The sequence below is a fragment of the Silene latifolia genome, chromosome Y (assembly GCF_048544455.1).
Source record: "Silene latifolia isolate original U9 population chromosome Y, ASM4854445v1, whole genome shotgun sequence".
In the NCBI taxonomy this organism is placed as follows: Eukaryota; Viridiplantae; Streptophyta; class Magnoliopsida; order Caryophyllales; family Caryophyllaceae; genus Silene; species Silene latifolia.
This window is the reverse complement of record NC_133538.1, coordinates 159,376,675-159,399,007: the sequence shown is the minus strand read 5'-3', so window position 1 is coordinate 159,399,007 and position 22,333 is coordinate 159,376,675. Positions and strand designations below refer to the sequence as shown.

The 22,333-nt window shown below is 40.3% G+C and overlaps 1 protein-coding gene across 1 annotated transcript; it reads left to right on the top strand.

The window, feature by feature from the left end:
• The first annotated feature begins 20,755 nt into the window (after nucleotides 1–20,755).
• On the top strand, nucleotides 20,756–22,066 carry LOC141629270 (uncharacterized). Its single transcript, XM_074442297.1, has 4 exons — nucleotides 20,756–21,056; nucleotides 21,156–21,296; nucleotides 21,378–21,450; nucleotides 21,793–22,066. Exons 1-4 carry the CDS (start codon nucleotides 20,756–20,758, stop codon nucleotides 22,064–22,066), a joined length of 789 nt encoding a protein of 262 aa, XP_074298398.1.
• Nucleotides 22,067–22,333: the final 267 nt, after the last annotated feature.

Genomic DNA, 22,333 nt, shown 5'->3' with positions numbered 1-22,333 from the left:
TCACCTCGAAGTCGAGTTTGACAGCAATCGGTGTATGCTCACCTTCAGGAGAAATGAGCAACACTCCTATTCCGAATACTCTTAAATTTGATGCTCCATCAAAGTATAGATCCCAGGAGTCTACATCTGTTTGAAGTATATCCTCGTCGGGAAATGACCAAGTATCTATGGTTTGTGCGTCGTTGATAGGATTTTCTGCGAAGAATTCGGCGACGGCGCGACCTTTTATGACTTTCAGCGGCACATATTTGAGGTCGAATTTTGAGAGCATCAGAGTCCACCTTGCAAGACGTCCGTTGAGGACGGGTTTCTCGAAGAGGTATTTGACTGGATCCATTTTGGAGTATATCTTGACGGAGTAGCTAAGCATGTAGTGACGTAGCTTCTTCGTTGCCCACACAAGAGCGAGGCATGTCTTTTCGAGTTGCGAGTATTTGCACTCATATTCCAGGAACTTCTTACTTAGATAGTAAATAGCACTTTCTTCGCTTCCTACAGTTTGAGCCAACATGGCACCCATGGCGGTTTCCGTTACTGTGAGATATAAACCAAGAGGTTGATCTTGTTGTGGCGGCATGAGCACTGGTGGTTTAGCCAATATCTCCTTGATTCGGTCAAACGCCTTTTGACAATCGTCATCCCACATGGTGTGGTCTGTTTTCTTGAGTTTCTTGAAGATAGGCTCGCAAATCATTGTAAGTTTCGATATGAATCGACTTATGTCTTTGTACTTTTCCCGGGAATCCTCTCGACTTCTTTTTCTGTTTGAGGTTGTGGCATTTCGATCAGAGCTTTGATTTTGGAAGGATCTATTTCTATACCTCTTTTGACGACGACGTATCCTAGGAGTTTCCCGGATGTTACCCCAAATGTGCATTTACGGGGTTGAGTCTCATGTTGTACTTTCGTAGCCTTGCGAAGAATTTGCGAAGGTTTGCAATATGTCCCTCTCTTTCCTTGGACTTGACGATCATGTCATCTACATATACCTCAACTTCTTTGTGCATCATGTCATGTAGGAGTGTAGTTGCGGTGCGTTGGTATGTAGCTCCGGCGTTGATCAATCCGAATGGCATTACTGTATAGCAATATGTTCCCCATTGGGTGACGAATGCGGTCTTGTGTATATCTTCCATGGCCATCTTGATTTGGTTATAACCCGCATATCCATCCATGAAGGATAGTAATGCGTGGTCTGCAGTATTGTCCACCAATATGTCAATGTGAGGTAGAGGAAAGTCATCTTTTGGACTCGCTTTGTTTAAGTCCCTAAAGTCAACACAAACACGGATTCTCCCATCCTTTTTGGGTACGGGTACTATGTTAGCTACCCAGTCAGAATACTCGGAAACTTTGATGAACCCGGCTTTGAATTGTTTATCAACTTCTTCCTTAATCTTTAGAGCCCATTCTGTTCTCATTCGTCAAGCTTCGTTTCACGGGTTTGAAACATGGCTTAATCGGAATCCTATGTTCGGCGATATCCTGTCGATCCCGGCATGTCCTTGTAGGACCAAGCGAAAACGTCTTTGAATTCATTTAGGAGGTCTATGAAATCGGCCCTTTCGGTGGAGCTCAAGGTAGTCCCTATCCTAAGTTCTTTGGGTTCTAGTTCGGTTCCTACGTTGATGGGTTCGGTATCTTCTATTACTGGTCCCCCTTCCCCTTCTTGTAATATTTCTTTGGCTACGTAGGGAGGTATTTCGGTCAAGTCTGGGTCTTGGTCATCCTCAGTATCATCATAAACAGAATTGCACTCAAAAGAACACAGAGAGTAAGCAGAACCTGATTTATTCATATTAAGATTTGAGTAAAGTTGAAACAAAGAAGCCAACTGATCCATGGTCAGTGGTGGCAAAGGAACAGTAGTTGGGGCATTTCCCGAACTACCGTGACTACTCGAGGCTAAGCTAGGAGAAACAAAGGGAGTGGGGATGACAACAGGAGTAGACTCTCTAATGACTTCTCTAGACTCCGACTCTGACTCCGACTCCGACTCGAACTCATCGTCTTCTGGTTCTCCTTTGAACATCTCTCCTTCTCCAGTAGTGAGCTTGAAGAGTCTTCCTTGGTTGTCGGTCCATTTGATAGATTTTCTCCATCCTTTCTGCTGCTTTGTGTCGATTTCTGTGATCAACGCGGTGGGGTTGAAGCGATCGTCCTGAAGTATCATAGTAATGATCTCATCATGCGCGGCCCTAATAAATCGATCTTCTCCAAACAATAGGCTCACAGCTTGTTCGTCGAAGCAAGGTGCTTGACGGGTTTTGACGGTAGGAACCGTTTCGGGAGGAATGAAGTAGCAATCGTAAAAGATCTCGATTCCGGCTAACTTCCTCTCAAGATAATGCCAAGGTTCGGGAAATCCGTGAAAGAGTTCTGAACTTCCTTCTTAAACGAAGTACCCATTTAGAGTGGGGAGATATGGCCTCATTTGGACTCCTACGTGCTTGTGATTTTGGATTTGAGCGAGCATTTCGAGAACTTCTTCTTTTGTGGGCTTGTACCCTAGTCCAAGTGGTATCCTTGTCGAGTTGCCTTCCTTGTATGGTGCGAAGGTATTCTTCCGAATTGGGTTCAAAGGCATTCCAGGGAAGTATCCCTGGGATTTGAGTATGTGGTTGACCACCAAGTTGGAGTAGGGATTATAGTATAAGGGTGCCAACTCACTTTCTATGACATTCACACTTTGGAAGCCCCCAAGTTCGTATACGGGATCCGCAAGGACTTGATTGTTTGATTGCTTCTCGATTATTGCCTTGATGGGTGACGAAGTGATCGTCACCACTTTATCATTTAGTGGGATCTTGATCTTTTGATGAAGGGTGGATGTTACCGCTTTGGAAGCGTGAATCCAAGGCCTTCCTAGAAGTATGTTGAATGAAGCTTCGATGTCCACTATTTGGAAGCTAACCTTTCGTTCAATCGGCCCTGTGGCTATGGTTAGGTTAACAAGTCCTACAACTTTTCGTCGCGTACCGTCATATGCACGAACACCTTGATTTGTAGGAGTCCAATCCGACTCCTTCATGCCTAGTTTGTATGCCGTTTTGAGGGGTATAACGTTGACCGCGGAGCCATCGTCTACCAAGGTCATTGGCACATTTTTCTTTAGACAAATGACAGTGATGTATAGAGCAAGGTTGTGTCTAGCGCCAAAAGGTGGCAAGTCTTCATCTGAGAAAGTAATAGGATTACTTAGCTTCGGTGATTCTTGGAAGACCAAGTTGACTACATCTTCAGGAGTGGAGTTATGTGCTACATTCAATTTGGCCAAAGCTTGCAGTAAAGCTTGGCGATGCGGAAATGAGCTTGCCACTAGTTGCCAGACTGAAAGATCAGCCTTGGTCTTCTGTAATTGCTTGAGCAAATGATCAGTGGGGTCATCTTCGTTGTCATTTGGTGTGATGACGTTGGTTGGACCGTTTTGAGTAGTGCTTTGATATGGGCGACCCGAACGAGTTAGGTGATCCACATCTTGGTCTTCACCATTTTGGACTATTTCCTTGACTAAGGAGTTTTCAATGAGGTATTCGTCTTCATCATCATCGGCCCAAACCTCATTGATCGCAGACTAGTTCCTTCATTCTCATGATATCACTTTCTAGTCGTATGATTTGATCGACTAGTTTATCGACCACGGTGACTACTTCTTGCATAGTGGCATTTTGAGAGAAGATCAATGGTACGCGTTCTTTAGGTATTGCGTTGGGATTGCGCAAGGTCGTTACCATGTTTTCTAGTTCCCACACTTGTCTATCTACATTCCTTGCCCATGTGATGAAGTCGGAAATGGTAGGGGAGATAGTGGAGTATAGCCTTTCTTTCTCAATTGCATGAATTTCATTTTCGGTGGGAGAAATGAGGTATGAGCAATCTAAGGTAGATTCGTCACTTGTAATCACTAGAACTCCAAGAGGATTCTGAGTGTTGTTGGGCTTACCTCCTGGTGGAATGGGAAGTCGACCATCTTCAATCATATCTTGAAGCACGTGTTTCAACTTGTAGCATTTTTCTGTGTCGTGCCCTTTGCCCCTATGGTATTCACAGTACGAATTTTCATCCCAAAACTTGGACTTCCTTTCGGGTTCGGGAGTAGGTCCAATGGGTTGGAGTTTACCTTGTTTCATTAACCTTTTTAGAGCGTTGGAGTACGTATCCCCAAGGTTTGTGAATTTCCTTGGTGGAGTAGTTTTCTTGGATGGCTCGAGAAGGTTAACTTCGTCGGTCTTGCTAGTAGAGCCGTATGAACGACTTGTGGACCCTTGATATCCTCGACCTACCGTTTTGGACAAGAGTCCTTTGCGGATGTCATCTTCAATTCGTGTCCCCAATACGGTCAAGTCCTTGAAAGTCTTGATGTTTTGATATCTCAAATGGCTGGCATATATGGGTTTGAGATTATCCACAAACTTTTCCACAAGAGTAGCCTCATCCGGGCGTTCAACTAGTTGAGTACTAGTCTTCCTCCACCTACTTAGGAAGTCGGTGAATCCTTCCTTGTCATTTTGGGTAAGAACCTCTAGAGTACGCATGTTGACTTGGATCTCGGCATTATCCGCGTATTGTTTCGAGAACTCGATTGCGGCGTCTTCCCAAGTAGCGACCTTCTTGTGATCTAAAGTGTAGAACCATTGCTTCGGAATGGTGTCAAGAGATGAAGGAAAGATCCTTAAGAACATCTCGGGTTTGATGCCTTTGATAGACATGTAATCCTTGAAGGCACGGATGTGGTTCAAAGGGTTCTCATGTCCTTTAAACTTAGGGATATCCGTCATGTTAAAGTTAGTTGGCAATTTGGAATTGACGGCTTCATACTTGCGATTGTTTTCCCTATAAATGTCATCCCCCTTAAGGTACATCAATTGCTCCTCTAGGTATTGGAGTCTCTTCTCATTGCGATTGTTCCTATGATAGGATTCTCATCTTTAGACTCGTCATCGGAAAAACGTAGTACTTCACTTTTAAGGGGAGGCAACCTTCCCTCTACATCAAAGATACGGCCTTCGATAAGTTCAAGGCGGTCATAGGTTTGTTCTTGAGTGATTTGCATTTGGGCTAGCGCGGCTAGGATTCGATCATTACTCTCTTGAATTTGCTGGAGGTTTGTTTCATCACTTGATCCGGGCATCTTGGAAACTGGATAAGAGATCGGCGACGAATCAAAACACGATCGACCATTCTATCACACTTGCTAAAAGAAGAAAAGTCTTGACTCGTGAAGTGGGTGTGTGCCACTTGTGTTGAGTGAGTTTTGAAGAAAGACAAGGTCTTTGAAAATGTGTGTACTAGTCAACTGTAGTGTAGTTGTAGGAGTGGACTCGAAGTGAGGTTTTGAAATGGGTTTGTGGCCCGAATTTTGACGTGATAAACGGACGGAGTTTTGACCGGATTTTGCGCTAATTGAAGGCCTTTTTCGAAATTCTTGTTTGAAAATAAGGATTTTGATTTTTTTGAAAATTCGTCATGGTTTTGTTTAGAAGTGGTGATCACGTAGGGTTTACACATTTATACAGGCATTATAACGGGATGCTGAGTGCATTTAGAAGGGTTTTGGTTTAAAGGGTAGGTTGCCATACCGAACCATCAAACCCGAAGTCTGTGGAGAGGCTCGTGCCAAACAAGAGTAAGGCCGATTCCAAGTCCATTTCCTCAAGTAGTGAATGCCCTTGATACAAACAAGAGTAAGCATCATGGTATGGATGACGTCAATCGCTATCCATCCTTGGGCCCAAATAAGAATTAGGACCGTTTAGACGGGACGATTGGTCGAATGGGTTGGGTTGGGCCTAGGAAGGCCGAATTAAACGGTCTAGGAAGACCGAGTTATGAAAACCGACAATTGTCTTGTACAAACTTATTCCCTAACCTTGTTCAAGTTTCACCCTTAGCTACACGTAAGTGTATATCCCCAATGAGTCGCCAAACTGTGGACGAGCGGGCCGCCACGGGGCGCTTGGTGAAGGTCGAAAAACAAGCGTTTGCATTTTGTAAGGAGTCGCCACCAATTTTTATGGGAAATTGGAACCGTTCGAATACCTCGTGTCATGTCAAGACACAAAGTAGTGACATGAACACTAAGCAATCGTTACCCTTAGCATTCTATGTCTAGAATGACTCTCGTGGATGCCAATGAACACGGGTGCTCACGGAGATCTGGAGTAAGGGGTGAGGGTACGTATTAGGAAGCTCTTTTGATCGAACACCTAATCCCGCCCGCCTCGATAGCGGCCTCTACTAATGATTAGGGAAGTTATTCGTACTTGATATATCGTCGGTTATATGCATGCAATGCAACATCCAAGTTTTAATCCTAGCATGTGAGAATTAACTAAGTCGGTTGACACGTAATTAGCATACAATTGGGTCGAAGTTGGAATTTAATGTTGATTTACATGTGGAAACATACAAATGATAAAAGAAATACAATAATCATAAATTACAATAATGAAAATTACATTAATTACAACGGATAGGCGATTTACGTCGAAAATACCTTTAAAACGGATAATTTGAGAAAAAGAATAAAAGAATAAAAAGAAATAAATTACGAACAGGAATTAGCGTGATATTACGGATAATAGCTAGTTAATACGTGGACTAATTAAACTAGGTCAAGGCAGAAACGGAGTTCGGGACGTAAATCATCCTGGAACAGCGCCGCAGAGCTCGCCCTCTGGAAGAGCGCGGCGATTCTTGCGTCTGTTCAAGGGTGAGTTCTGGCGTGAAGTTTAAAGCGCAAATCGTTAATGTTAATTGGTAATTTTATGGATCGATTAAATTATTTACTCGGATGAAAGTGATTAATACTTTTATTACATGTCAATGATGGTCATGAAAGCGATAAACATGGATGAGACGGATGCAAACGGATTATTTACATGAAATTATGATGGAAACATTAATGAGTTCTCTGTTGAAATAAGTCAATTAGGCTAAATACGACGGATATACAACGAATATGCGAATAAGCAGATGAAAATTATATCAATGACGAATTCCAGAAACTCAATATGAACAAATTGAATCTCTAAAATCCGGGTTTGAATTTAGTGACGAAAACCCGCAAATATTGATTATTTGGGATTTAAGTCGGATTTGTGATAATTAAAACATATTAATGAATGATGAATTATGTGATATAATATACATGTGAATATTAAACTATTGTGATGAAGAATTAAAGAAAATAAACGAAACAAATAACAAACACACGAATTACAGAGGACGAAGAAGAAGAAAAAGAAGCGAGGCTGCGGCGGCCTCACGAAGAGGCGTAGCGAGAATGCGCTCCTTCGAAGAGGCGCAGCGATTCTTTGCGTCTTTTCTCGACGTCGACCTCTGAAATCCGCAAAAACAGAGTCTTAAAGCACGGTTTTAGAAATCAGTTTTAATGGTGTTTTCGACATAAATCTTACAACGATGATACGATAAACAAAATACAATAAATGAAAGAGGATTATACACCCACTGACTTACATGTTGACGAAACGAGATGAACTAAGATATCGACTAGTGAATGCTCGACGCGAATGCAAAGAGAGTGCCCTCGTAAGAGGAAAACGATTGATTAATTAAGTTGATTGAGTGTAGTTGGTCAAATTGGTCGGTCATGCAACGGAGAGGCTGGTACCCGGAAAGATCCGAGCTTACGTGGTCGGAAGTCCAAGCACGTAGGCGCCAATTAGTAAGAACAAAGTCTAGAATGCAAAGGGAGAAGAGAAGGGCGGACACTCGCGTGAGAAATATGAGGAACGAAGGCTCCTATTTATACTAATCACGCGGAGGAATAGGGTTTCGGAGACTCTTTGGAAGTGAATCTCGGAAAGATATGAAAAAAGATACGTAAGACATGCAAAGAAGGGCATGGGAAGAGGCGCAGCAGCCCATCTGCGTCTCTTGGAAGAGGCGCAGACACTTTGCGTCTATTCCCAGGAGGTTTCCTCTATTTGAAGAAAGATTTCGCGTTTGAGTTATGGTAGGACGGAAATAATTCGATTATCTTATGAATATTACGGGATATTATTTGCCAAAAGATAGAATTTATGAAATATGGAATAGAAATATCCGGAACATTCAAGAACATTCCGACTCGGGATTTAATGATTATCGAGAAAATGGAGACGGTTTTTGACCCGCCTCCGAATGTACTCTAATTATCGCCAAAACGACCGTATCGGGACGTAGATGACAACTAAGAGGTTGACATTTAATATTTGAGCAATCACTTGACGACAATCTTACGAACTGTCACAAATCGTTCCGCGAATCAAACATGCGGCCCAATCATAACCGGGTGGTTTGCGGGAGGTGCAGAAATGAGGTATCTACATAGAGTAGTCTATTGTTCATAATAGGTCTATTAATTCCAATATTCCGATCTAGGTCTGAATTTAACCAGATTAATTAATTTAGAAGCGTGCACTCAACTAAACAATTACAATTAAATTGCTCTGAATCAATTCTCACATATAAACCTCCTAATCTAATTATAACATCATCGTTTTACTATCATGGATCCCTTAATCCTAGCACTAAGGGATTTAGCTACGCATATCGGTAAATGAAACAACAACGATTGATGAAATAATAGAAGACATGATATAGAGATTAATAAGAAGAAATCACATAAACTAATAACAATACTAATAAAGCAGAAATTCAAGACAACAAAATAAAGTATGCAAAGGGGAATTAAATTAAATAAAGAGAGTAAAGAGAGATTACAAAAATTTAACATTCGGAAATATGAACGTCGAACAAGAGATGAAATGTGTGTACTGAATGATTAAGAGTAAAAGTATCAGATAATGAAGTGTACTTAAACCTAATTAAGTCCCTCCTTTATATAGGCGAGATACTTATTTAACCTAAAAATGAAACTAGGATGTTAAGTAAATAAGATTACACGAGAAAATCTCGCATCAGATAGGAAAGTGCTCGATCGATCACTTTTAGACTCCTCGATCAAACACTCTTCCAGCAAAACCTCTCGATCAAGTACTTAATATACTCGATTGAGGACCTCCAAAATAGCACCTCTCGATCGAAGACAACAAACCTTTCGATCGAGATCTTCCCTTCACCCAAGGCACTCGATCGAACAGTTAGGCCAACAAAAGCTTTCGATCAAGTGAACCAGCACTGAATCTGCACATAGCTCGTTGATTTGGCTTCCGAGATGACTTCATGCTTCCCGAGGCAAAGGCAATCTTGCTCCAATTCTTCCATCTCCAAAAATGCAAGCTAAAGGGACAGTAAAAGGCATGATTCCGCAACTTTCAGGTCCATTCCTGCAATTAAAGCCAAACGAACTAAAGTAGACTATTCGGGGCATTTCGTAGTATAAAACTTACGAGAATCGCATAGAAATACGTGCATGAAAGGCTCAAAAAGACTATATAAAATGCACTTATCACCCTACAAGTAATGCCAATGAGGTAATATGGTGATTAGTGGTATTATCATATGTTGAATCGTTTCGTAATGCCGAGATTATGTGAATTTATCATTTCGTTTAGTGTTCATATCTCGTCTTGAAAGTGAACTTCTGGGACGAAGTTCCTTTTAAGAGGGGTAGAGTAATGTCGCATGAGAAAAATGACAAAAATATCATGTTTTGAGTAGGTTTTTGGTAAAAGTTTAATATATTGTACTTTATTTTGTTAACTTAAAATTTAAATTTTGGTTGTGTGAAGATAATGTACGTAACTGTTGAGTAAAATTTATTAATTAATTCGAATTGTTACATTATTATGCAATATAATTGTTGTGTAAATGCTTTAAATGAATGTTGAATCAATTATTGTATAATTGAATGGTAATTTACTATACATTGGATGTTAATGGTTAATTGTTGGATGAGTAAGTAGAGTGTTTGTGCCAACTGTGTATGTTATGTGTGGTGTATGTAGTTGTACGATGTTAAATTTGGTTGGTAGAATGGTAACAGTTGCGATAGTATGTCCTTTCGTGTGTAGTACGTGGTTGACGACTCGGTAGGAAGTTGTATTTGATGGTCATACTCGCAGAGGTAGATGATGATGATGAGTAGTCGGCGTAAACAGATGGGTGGTATATGGGAATGTTTACGATTGTTCTTGTCGGGATGAGTTGTCGTCAGTTACCTTAGTTCATGTTACACCTTGAGTTGTGGGGGATGATGAGTTGAACTTCGGGAATGAACTTATTTTTACGGGGGGGAATACTGTAATAACCGCCATGTTAGGGACCCGTTGACCGTCGTTGACTGACCTTAAGACACATGTCTAGACCTTTGTAAGCTTTAGTAGCTTGATCTTACGTCATAGTAACCTTTGAGTTTAGGAAGCTCGATCTAGTAGGGGTTACTCGATCGAGTAGCTCTGTGACTTGATCGAGTAGAGGCCACTCGATCGAGTAAGTCCCATACTTGATTGAGTAACGTGAGTTCAGCGGTAAAATATAAATCGTGAAGTCGTGAAACCACAATAAGTTTTATTTCATTTCTCCTAAACCTAATTGCCGACACATTTATCTCCTTCATCAATCTTCATCCTTTGGAGCCCTTTGTGAGTTGAGACACCATAGGGATGGCAAGCATGAGTCAGGTAGCGGTATTGTCGCTGGAACGCTGTGTATAGGTAAGTCATCATCATCATCATCATCGTCTTCCTTTGTTTTGGTTATGGTTGTGGTAGTAGTAATATAAATTGTCATACTATTTATAATAGGTGGTTACGGTGGTGGCTTGTCGTCTTATGGTCGTATGCGGTATTGTTACGGATTGCTAAAGGTAGGTTTTTCCTACTCAGTACTGTTGATTGTTTAGTATGTCGATTGTGTTGTCTAATTGGATTTGGTATTGTTGTTGGTAGTATAAATTGGTTGTAGTTGGTTGTTGTTGTTGGTCTGTGGTTCGCGAGGTTACCCGAGGCAATGTATATCAAATAGACAATGAAGAAACATACTTTATTAAATATGTTTAAAGCTATACAAGTCCATAAACCAAACTGATAAAGTAAATACAATTGTTTCTCAAACTGTCAAACCAACTGAAAACGTATAAAGAATATCTATGACACAGCGGAAGACTCTAAACAGCTCGTAGCAACTCAACCCAGCTATTACATGCGCATCAACACATACCTGCTCAACAACTGCTCACCATCCCCGAATGGATCACCACAGTTTTTAAAACAATTAAACGGGGTCAGTACTGATTACACAAACGATACAACAAAAGCAATACGACAATCCAATTCAACCAAACCAATCTCCATCATATCACCACACACCTGACTACACATTAAAGTGTGTAGTCCTGCCAAAATACTTATCGCAACAAGTATTCCACACCGCCAGTGGGGGACCGCAGCCGTTCCCACCTAAGCCCCGCTCATCTCATCCGAGCAATAAACTCAAGTTCTTAAATGTGCACATCCCTTCTGTGGCGGGTTCCATAGAAGGCGAATCGAAGGCGTGAAGCCACTCTTGCAAGTGACTCCACTCAGCCGAGGACGCACCTCGCAAACCACAAACAGTTATACAACAACCACATTATACTATCAACAATCACCAACTCCAAATCCAATAACGATATGATATACAACAACAACAACAACAACAACAACAACAACAACAACAACAACAACAACAACAACAACAACAACAACAACAACAACAACAACAACAACAACAACAACAACAACAACAACAACAACAACAACAACAACAACAACAACAACAACAACAACAACAACAACAACAACAACAACAACAACAACAACAACAACAACAACAACAACAACAACAACAACGACAACAACAACAACAACAATCAATCAATCAATCAATCAATTATCAACAATGCCATGTAAAAAATATTGAGTAGGGAAACCATACCTAGAATAGCAACCACAAGATCGTCACAATCAGCTAATCATAATCGTTCTTCAATGAAATCATCTCCAATAAACACACAATCCTACAATCACAATCTAACATCAACAATACTCCCCAAAACCGCCAAATTACCCAATTAGGGTTTTAACTAAAATCAATGAAACGATATAAAAATCATACTAGAAGCTTACCCACAATGCGACGGTCTCAACGGCGTAAAGAACTCAACGATCCGACGACTCTAGCCCTTAGGATTTGATAGCAATGCGAAACAGGAGAGTAACGTAACTTGGTTTTATTTCTTATGGAACTTAGAATAGGGTAAAATGACAAAAAACTGACGAAAGATGCTTTTATATCTTTCTCGCGCTACTATCAAAACCCGGCAAAATAACCCGTAAGACTCACTTACTCGATCGAGTAAGTGACTTACTCGATCGAGTGCCCCTTACTCGATCGAGTGTCACACTTACTCGATCGAGTACCCAACAGGCAGGCTACTGTTTTACGTAAAAACATACTTACTCGACAGAGTAAGCCCCGCTCGATAGAGTACCTATAGACATAGAAAATCGTAGTATTACAGTCTTTCCTCCTTAAAAAGAACTTCGTCCCCGAAGTTCAACCCATACTCAAAACAAACATACTAACTCAACCAAGACACAACAACGCAACTAAGAACTCAAAACGAAACCCCAGCCTATAAAACATGAACTCTTAACACCAACTTCACCAACTATGCCTACCTCCACAACATAACTCACGATATCGTATCCACCACATTATAGTGTGTCGACACTAACTCCATACACTTCCAAATACCATCCACCAACGTCGCTAGCTTTGTTTCACTACATATTATCCACTAGAAAATCCAATATCAAGACACTCATACACATCAAACGGAATGTTACATTCTACCACCCTTAAAAAGAACTTCGTCCTCGAAGTTTACTCCCACTTATAACATCATCATCCAACTGTTAACACTATTGAACTCATAAACATCCTCACCCAACGGTCAACTCTATCGAAGTATTCTCCCATTCCTAAACATCGCAGTACTTACAAGCACGACCATGACCTTTTAACAATATCAACCACAATACAAATCCATTCTTTATTCGCCATCAAGACTCAAACTTCCAAATTCACTACAACATGTACAATCATTAAACTCTCTTTGCCGCATCCTACTCCTCCTAAGATAAATGTTACGTCCTCATAACTCAATAATACGAGATCCTTAGCTATATCTTCTCATTATCCTCATCACCACCACATGTCAAAGATAACCGCCAATAACCTCAACACCTATAACCATTCTTATTTCTAAGGATCTCTTACTTAAACTGATGCGTATGGTGGGACGATTAATAAACGACCTGATGCGAATATCGACCCCATGAAAGAGGTTGTGCTCAATTTAGAGGACCAAGCAAAACCACGCCCAAGTAATGCATATTCGCACACAAAAATTGGATGGGCTCAAATAAAAGAAATGAAATATGTGCGATTAAAGCTCAAGACCCGCGAGAACCTTGATGCCGTGTTGGAACAAGAGAAATGCCATGTGGGAACAAGTGAGAGAGCCGAAATGTGGCGGCACCAAGGGGGGGAGAATCCAATTTTATATTTTTTGCATTTTCAACCTAGTTTGAATAAAAGTTGACAAAAAGGTCTAGGTTGTAAGTTCTATGTTTTCATTCATCCTAGAACTTACAAACTAGCATTAAATGCTTGCTTGGAGGCCAAGGCTTTTGTCCTATATAAAGGACCTAGCCTCCTCATTTGTAAACCATCAAAGAATTAAGAAAAACCCTTTTGAGAGAGAAACTTGTTGTTTCAATCTTTTTCAAAGAATCGATGATTTCGAGTCTTGCCTTGAACTAAGGACGCGCTCCGCAGTTTAAGTTGAATTACTTGACGCGTTTTCGAGTAATTCCCCATTGTTATCGCTATAGGTCTAGTGATAGCAAATATCTCATTGGTTCGATCTCTTCACAAGAAATCGAAGCAAATATCCTTTTGTAAACCATCAAAGAATTAAGAAAAACCCTTTTGAGAGAGAAACTTCTTGTTTCAATCTTTTTCAAAGAATCGATGATTTCGAGTCTTGCCTTGAACTAAGGACGCGCTCCGCAGTTTAAGTTGAATTACTTGACGCGTTTTCGAGTAATTCCCCATTGTTATCGTTATAGGTCTAGTGATAGAAAATATCCCATTGGTTCGATCTCTTCACAAGAAATCGAAGCAAATATCCTTTTATTCTTGCACCAAAGAAAAACAAAAACAAACAAAAAGACTTCCGCTTCGCCCAATAACGCATCAAGTGACACGATCTGGTCGGGTTGCACCTAGTGCATTCGAATCTTCCGTCTCACTTGAATCAACAATTAAGTCTTCCGCTCCGCATACGCTCCATAAACAGTTCTCATATCTCAGTTCGTTCGGTACACCACCTAACGTATACCACAAAATCATTAGCATAACCAACACTCCAATTCTTCCACATTACTGTAAAACGACATACTCCTCTATGCAAAGCACCTATCTCCAAAAGCATAACTCACGATCCACACTTATTACCTACCCTGACACTAGCTCCTCAAGTTCCTTTCTTTCATTACCGCAAAACTCATTCCTAACTTAACATGATACTAATTCCCAACACCCTATGTTCACTGTCTCTATAAGAGATTATGAACTACTTGCAGCATCCAGATCAGTACAACACAGGTTCTACAAATCACTTGCCATTACTTTGCCAACCAATGTCTCTCTAAAAGAACATCACAAGTACTCCAACGATCTCTTGCAACTGCGTCCCATCAACAGGATATCACTATACCATGACAACAACGGAAACTTACACAACTCTCTCCGATATTATACTCTACCCTCACCCCCAAGCTGAAACTAACAAGAAACATCAATAAACAAAACTACAGTCTATATATAACTTATATGTACTTTCGAAAACTCGTCTCGTAATCATCCCACCTACTCCACCACAACCGATGATGGCATCGCAACACCGTCACCAACAGTCGCACTGCAGCGCGAAAATACCCACATCACAACACGAAGTACCGTGCCCGGATCACCACCCGAGGCACAACAACCACATCGATAGACATCACAACTTATACAAATCCCATAAACACTAACTCAGGATAACTTCCAGGATAAGAAAACTTACTCAAAACCGCTTTACTAGATCACAACGCAACATATTACATGGAATAAACAGATAAGAACCTCATGAACATCATCCCTACCATTTCACGGAATAAACATGTATCATCAATACATATACAAGTATAACTAGCCATGCCAGATCACTCAAACTATCACTTTTGGATATCATTCCATTAAGTTACCGTACCCAACATGCATTACAGAACATTCAAATAACAACTTTATAACTATCACACCATACCACTTCTCGTGAGGTCAGAACCTCACACAAACGTTTATACACATCATAGACCTGTAGTCACATCCAACTAGTCAATTTTGATCACGTAAGTTACCACTTGATAAAGGTTACCTCTCGCCCGAGCTTAACTCGTATGCCCCTCATGACATATTCTCCCATTCGCATAACCATCACCCCTGCCAAATATAACTATACAGCTAATACTCAACTACTAGCAACCGCCTTCTAAGACCACGTCTTATACTTCCTCACATCCATACATATCAATCCAGCCTCTACAAAATCAACCCCTTTAGAATTGATATCTTTCTTATCTATCATCACCCTTAGCCACTGGTGACAACACCACAATACCATCGCTGCTCGTATGACAGATCTCTTACACTCACCTCTAAATATTACAGTTCATTTCCTATCTTCGGTTAGCATTCCAAATAATGACATCAAATCCACCAACAAAATTTACCTCAACATTCTTCCCAATACTATCCTTAATTGTATCGTCATCTAACTCCCCACCAAAATCTCATATCGTGCAGATAATCTGCCAACTTCTTACTTCCTTAGTTCCTCGAAACTCATGACTAATCATGTTATCCTGAAACTCCAATATAACCATTAACTCACATCCTCATGATAGTATTATACATCTCGACGATTCCTTACTTCTATATCACGTAACTCCGGTCAACATTTTTCTCAGCTTACTTTTATCCCTCTTTTCTCTTTACACTCAACAATACCAATTAATAGGTCATCTCCTTACTCCTTGTACCTAACCCTCTAGTAATCCAGTTACCTTTTCGTTGCTCCACAACTCAAATTTCATTATTTCATATCAGTACCATCTCACTCTTTCTTACCACGGATCTTTTCTTATCATGCTATCACTAACACTTATCACCAATCAATCCACACGGTCAGTCCACACCATCTCACACTTATCACCAATCAATCCACGGATTTTTTTTAAAACCAAAACTCATTTCATACCACCCAAGGATATCGCACAATGGTTTCACCTCTTAATAATACAAATTCCCGAACTCAGCCACTACCTACACATCGCGGTATAACTCGATCTCACAAGACCTTCCATCAATTATAACCTTAACCAACACAATCCTAACCATCTCCCTCCATAAATCCTCACACATCCCAATTTACCACTATTTGCATCCCTCATTTCAATCTTTTCATTCTCACGTTCCATAAACTAACATTACTCCTTGCTCATATACACTTACCTTTACATTACTCAAATTCGCAATTATATCACTCACCACGTCTCACAAAACTTGCACCATGCCTCAATAAGCCTTACCAATCATCCTTTTCCCTTTCCACTATCTATCACAACGACATATATCTCATGTCCTCCCCATGGAACTCATACCCACCATAAGGTGTCACTCCTTACATCATAAGATTGGGTAACTTACGCATCAGGACCAACACATACGTAAAACAATGCATAAAGAAGCAAAAGAACACCTTTGAATTAAAGAGAATGTGCGACGAAGTCAAAAGATAAGCATATGAGCCAAAATAGGGGTCACTAGATCGAGTGCAGCCTACTCGATCGAGTAGGCGAAGGTCATAAGCACGTAAAAGAAATTATCAGGGCTACTCGATCGAGTAAGGGTTACTCGATCGAGTTACAAGAGGTGCACTCGATCGAGTAAGGGTCACTCGATCGAGTAACCTACACAGTTCTCAGCACTGTCCAATTTTCGTAAAACGGTCATATCTCACTCGTTTCTTGGTCATTTTGGGCGTGTGACCTATCGTTATAATCGTAAAAGAACAAGCTATCACCTACAATAGGAATCACATCAAATCATATATACATCTCAAGTTATAACATTTTAAAGACCACTTCACTGTAATTGGACAACATAACTATTTGATTTTTACTTCCAAACAACTTAAATAACAACAAAGTAAACAAAAACAACTCAGTGCGCATAAAACCAGTATCCCTAATCACATGTTACTATCTTCAAAAGCTAAGCAACAACATCCATCATGCACATATATTATTCAACTTGTCAATCATGTATTACCCACATGCTTTTATTCTATAACTTTTTGCAACAATATATATATATATATATATATATATATATATATATATATATATATATATATATATATATATATATATATATATATATATATATATATATATATATATATATATATATACATCAAACGCCAACATTATATTCACATGTTACTAACGTAACAACATTATAAAAATTAACTTCTGTCATATAAACATGCTTAAATCATGAAATCATATTCTTATGCAATATTACTTCACCTTTTCCACCAAATCATCCATCATACACTTTATCCAACATATGCATATGAAATAAAAGTAAACAAGTAGCTTAATCACTACTTATATTACCATATACGATTACTTTCATCCTTTCTACCACATTCTCATTCAACCACATACCATTCATCCAACAAATGCATATGAAACAGCAGTAAACAAGTATATTACTTTATTATATAACTTTACGCAAACAAAATCATGTATAATCATATCAAATCCCCTAATCTCATGTTACTAAGATTGCCACATTTTAAATCAGTTCCACCATACAACATGATCTCCCACAACATATTACTATATACATCATCTTCACCTTTTTCCACCATATTCACCAATCCACCACAATCATTCATCCAACATATCATCCAACATCCACAATAGAATATTAGTAAACACATAGTGATCCGATGACACCCCTTATTGACCGGTTTAAAGTTGTAGGGCGATTTCGCGAGTTTAGGACGTCTCCAAAGTCTTTGCATTAGCTCCTAACAACTCCTACTCGAGTTCATTTTATTTTGACTCCCTAAGTTCATTTGGTTCATTATTGCAGGTTCCAAAATCGTCGCTCTGGTACCACTTTATAACACCCCCATACCCCAAGGGTCTTACCAGGACCACTTAAGGCATGGAAGAGCTACCATCTCGGTTACCCGAGGCAATGTATATCAAATAGACAATGAAGAAACATACTTTATTAAATATGTTTAAATCGATACAAGTCCATAAACCAAACTGATAAAGTAAATACAACTGTTTCTCAAACTGTCAAACCAACTGAAAAAGTATAAAGAATATCTATGACACAGCAGAAGACTCTAAACAGCTCGTGGCGACTCAACCCAGCTATCCCATGCGCATCAACTCATAGCTGCTCAACAACTGCTCGCCATCCCTGAATGGATCACCACAGTTTTTAAAACAATTAAACGGGACCAGTACTGATTACACAAATGATACAACAAAAGCAATACAACAATCCAATTCAACCAAACCAATCTCCATCATATCACCACACACCTGACTACACACTAAAGTGTGTAGTCCTGCCAGAATACTCATCCCAACATGTATTCCACACCGCCAGTGGGGGACCGCAGCCGTTCCCACCTAAGCCCCGCTCATCTCATCCGAGCGATAAACCCAAGTTCCTAAATGTGCACATCCCTTCTGTGACGGGTTCCATAGAAGGCGAATCAAGGGCGTGAAGCCACTCCTGCAAGTGACTCCACTCAGCCGAGGACGCATCTCGCAAACCACAGACAGTTATACAACAACCATATTATACTATCAACAATCACCAACTCCAAATCCAACAATGATATGATATACAAGAACAACAACAACAACAATAAATTATCAACAATGCCATGTAAAGAATACTGAGTAGGGAAACCCTACCTAGAATAGTAACCACAAGATCGTCACAATCAGCTAATCATACTCGTTTTTCAACGAAATCACCTCCTATAAACACTAAATCATACAATCACAATCTAGCATCAACAATACTCCCCAAAACCCCCAAACTACCCAATTAGGGTTTCAACTAAAATCAATGAAACGATATAAAAATCATACTAGAAGCTTACTCACAATACGACGGTCTCAATGGCGTAAAGAACTCAATGATCCAACGACTCTAGCCCTTAGGATTTGATAGCAATGCAAAAGAGGAGAGTAATGTACCTTGTTTTTATTTCTTATGAAACTTAGAAAAGGGTAAAATGACAAGAAACTGACGAAAGATGCTTTCATATCCTTCTCGTGTTACTATCAAATCCCGGCAAAATAACCCATAAGACTCACTTACTCGATCGAGTAAGTGACTTACTCGATCGACTGCCCCTTACTCGATCGAGTGTCACACTTACTCGATTGAGTACCCAACAGGCAGGCTATTGTTTTGCGTAAAAACATACTTACTCGACAGAGTAAGCCCCACTCGATAGAGTACCTATAGACATAGAAAACCGTAGTATTACAGCGCCCTCGGTTGAGTGGGGTCACTTGCGGGAGTGGCTTCATGCCCTTGATTCGCCCCTTGTAGAAACCGCCAAAACAGGGGATGTGCACATTAAGGAACATGGGTTTGCGCTCGGTAAAAATGGGCGGGGCTTAGGTGGGAACGGCTGCGGTCCCCTACTGGCGGTGTGGATTACTGGTTGCGGCCATAATCTAATAGGACTTGAACCTTCGGGCAGTCAGAGGAGTGATGGGTAATTGGAAGTGGTGTTGGATGTATGTATGTTGTAACTAGTGTTGTGTGGTTCTTCAGTTACTGACCTAGTGTGGTGTTGTTTGTGTTTTCTTCTTGGGTTGTGTCTGCCGTGATCCATTATGGAGGGACGTGTCTACCACGAGTTATGGCATGGATAGTTTTACGTAGTTGATAGTTGTTATCAGTTGTACCTTTCTTTGTTGAGATAACTTGTAATAAACTTAATTATTCTTTTATTGACGTTTGATATTTACTATTCCTCGGGCAACCGAGATGGTAACGCCCTTATCTGCTGGGGAAGGTCTTGTTAAGGCTCCTTTATTGATGGGGGTTTTACAGATTTGAGATCCGGTTATCATCAAATCCCCGTTCGTGATTCCGATATTCCAAAAACCGCCTTTAGCACGAGATATGGACATTTCGAGTTTAAGATGATGCCCTTTCGATTAACCAATGCTCCTGCTATCTTCATGGACCATATGAACCGAACTTTTAGTAAGTTCTTGGCAAGTGTGTTATGGTCTTCATTGACGATATTCTCATCTTTTCTAAGTCCGAAGAGGAGCATGCCGATCATCTTCGTACTATCTTGGAAGTTCTACGTCGTCAAAAGTGGTTTGCCAAATTCTCCAAGTGTGAATTTTGGTTGTCTATGGTGTCTTTTCCTAGTCATGTGATATATAAGGAAGGTATTATGGTAAACCCTTCAAAGATTGAAGCCATAATGGAATGGAAGAGCCTGACCAATTTGGTGAGATCGTAGTTTCTTGGGTTTGGCGGGTTATTACCATCGCTTTGTGAAGTATTTTACTAAGCTTGCTAGACCGATGACTCAACTTTTGAAGAAAGAGACCAAGTTCTTATGGACCAAAGCTGTGAGGAAGCATTCCATAAGTTGAAGAGAAGGTTGACTACCGCTCCCGTTTTGACCTTGCCCGAGGATGGAGTAGAGTTTGATGTTTTTTGTGATACTTCTAAGATGGTTTTAGGTTGTGTTCTTATGCAAAATAGGAGGGTTGTTGCTTATGCTTTGCAACAATTGAAAGTTCATGAGGTGAACTACCCCACTCATGATCTTGAGTTATCCATCGTTGTTCATGCCTTAAAGATGTGGAGACATTACCTCATTGGAGTTCATTGCCAAATCTACACCAATTTTAAAAGTTTGGGGTATATTTTTAGCCAAAAGGAATTGAATATGAGGCAACGACGATGGTTGGAGTTAGTGAATGACTATGATGTGGAATTGTTATACCATGAAGGAAAGGCAAATGTAGTTGCCGAAGCCCTTAGTAGAAAGTCAACTCATTCCTTGAGTGTTATCCGTGTGCTTCCCGATAACCTTTGTACCGAGTTTCCTAAGTTAAGTTTGCAACTCGTGGAGAGTGGTTTTGATTATCTTGGTGCTATGGTTGCCTAACCCGTTCTTCTTCGTGAGATCCATGATAACTTAGTGGATGATGCTACTTTCAAAATTTTTCAAGTCAAGCTTCTTGAAGGGAAAGCGAAAGATTGTGAGATTGATGCTAGTGGATATCTTCATTACCAAAGCCGCATGTATGTCCCCGATGCCGTTGATTTGAGAAAGAGAGTCCTTGATGAAGCTCATTTATCCCTTTATTCAATTCATCCCAGAGGAGACAAGATGTATAAGGATTTGAATCTTCAATTTTGGTGGCCTAACATGAAGAATGACATTGTGACTTATGTTGAGAAATGTCTCACTTGTCAACAAGTGAAGGTTGAGCATAAGAGACCCGGAGGTTTTCTACAACCCTTGAATGTCTCTTTGTGGAAATGGGAGTCCATCTCCATGGATTTTGTTATGGCTTTGCCTAAGACCGTTGGTGGAAAGGATGCCATTTGGGTGATTGTGGATAGGTTGACCAACTGTGCTAGGTTCATTCCTATCAAGGAGACTTGGAGTTTAGATCGACTTGGTAGTGCCTATGTTGAGGAGATCGTTCGTTACCATGGTGTTCCTAAGAAGATCGTGTCAGATCGTGACCTGAGGTTTTGTTCGAGATTTTGGAAGGCCTTACAAGATGCTATGGGTTGTACGTTGTTGATGAGTACCGCTTTTCATGCTGCTACTGATGGACAAACCGAATGGACGATTCAAACCCTTGAAGACTTGTTGCGTGCTTGTGCCCTTGACTTCCATACTAGTTAGGAGAAGAGCTTACCTTTGGTGGAATTTTCCTACAAAGTGCTTTAGTTAGCCGAGACAATTGACCAAGTGAAGTCTTATATGGAAAAAAGTAACGTAGTTCAATTTGTGATGTTCGTGATCTAGGACCCGAAAAGCTAGCCGACAATTGACCAAGTGAAGATCATCTGAGAAAGAATGAAAGCCGTTCAAGATCGCCAAAAGTCTTATGCCGATGTTCGTCGTCGACCCTTGGAGTTCGTAGTTGGTGATAAGGTGTTCTTGAAAGTA

What these genes read in the sequence shown, in the direction of transcription:
- LOC141629270 (XM_074442297.1), top strand. Translation starts at nt 20,756, where the DNA reads ATGGACCAAAGCTGTGAGGAAGCATTCCATAAGTTGAAGAGAAGGTTG. An exon ending in AATCTACACCAATTTTAAAA is followed by an intron (nt 21,057 to 21,155) that starts GTTTGGGGTATA and finishes TATACCATGAAG; the next exon opens with GAAAGGCAAATGTAGTTGCC. An exon ending in GAGTGGTTTTGATTATCTTG is followed by an intron (nt 21,297 to 21,377) that starts GTGCTATGGTTG and finishes AAATTTTTCAAG; the next exon opens with TCAAGCTTCTTGAAGGGAAA.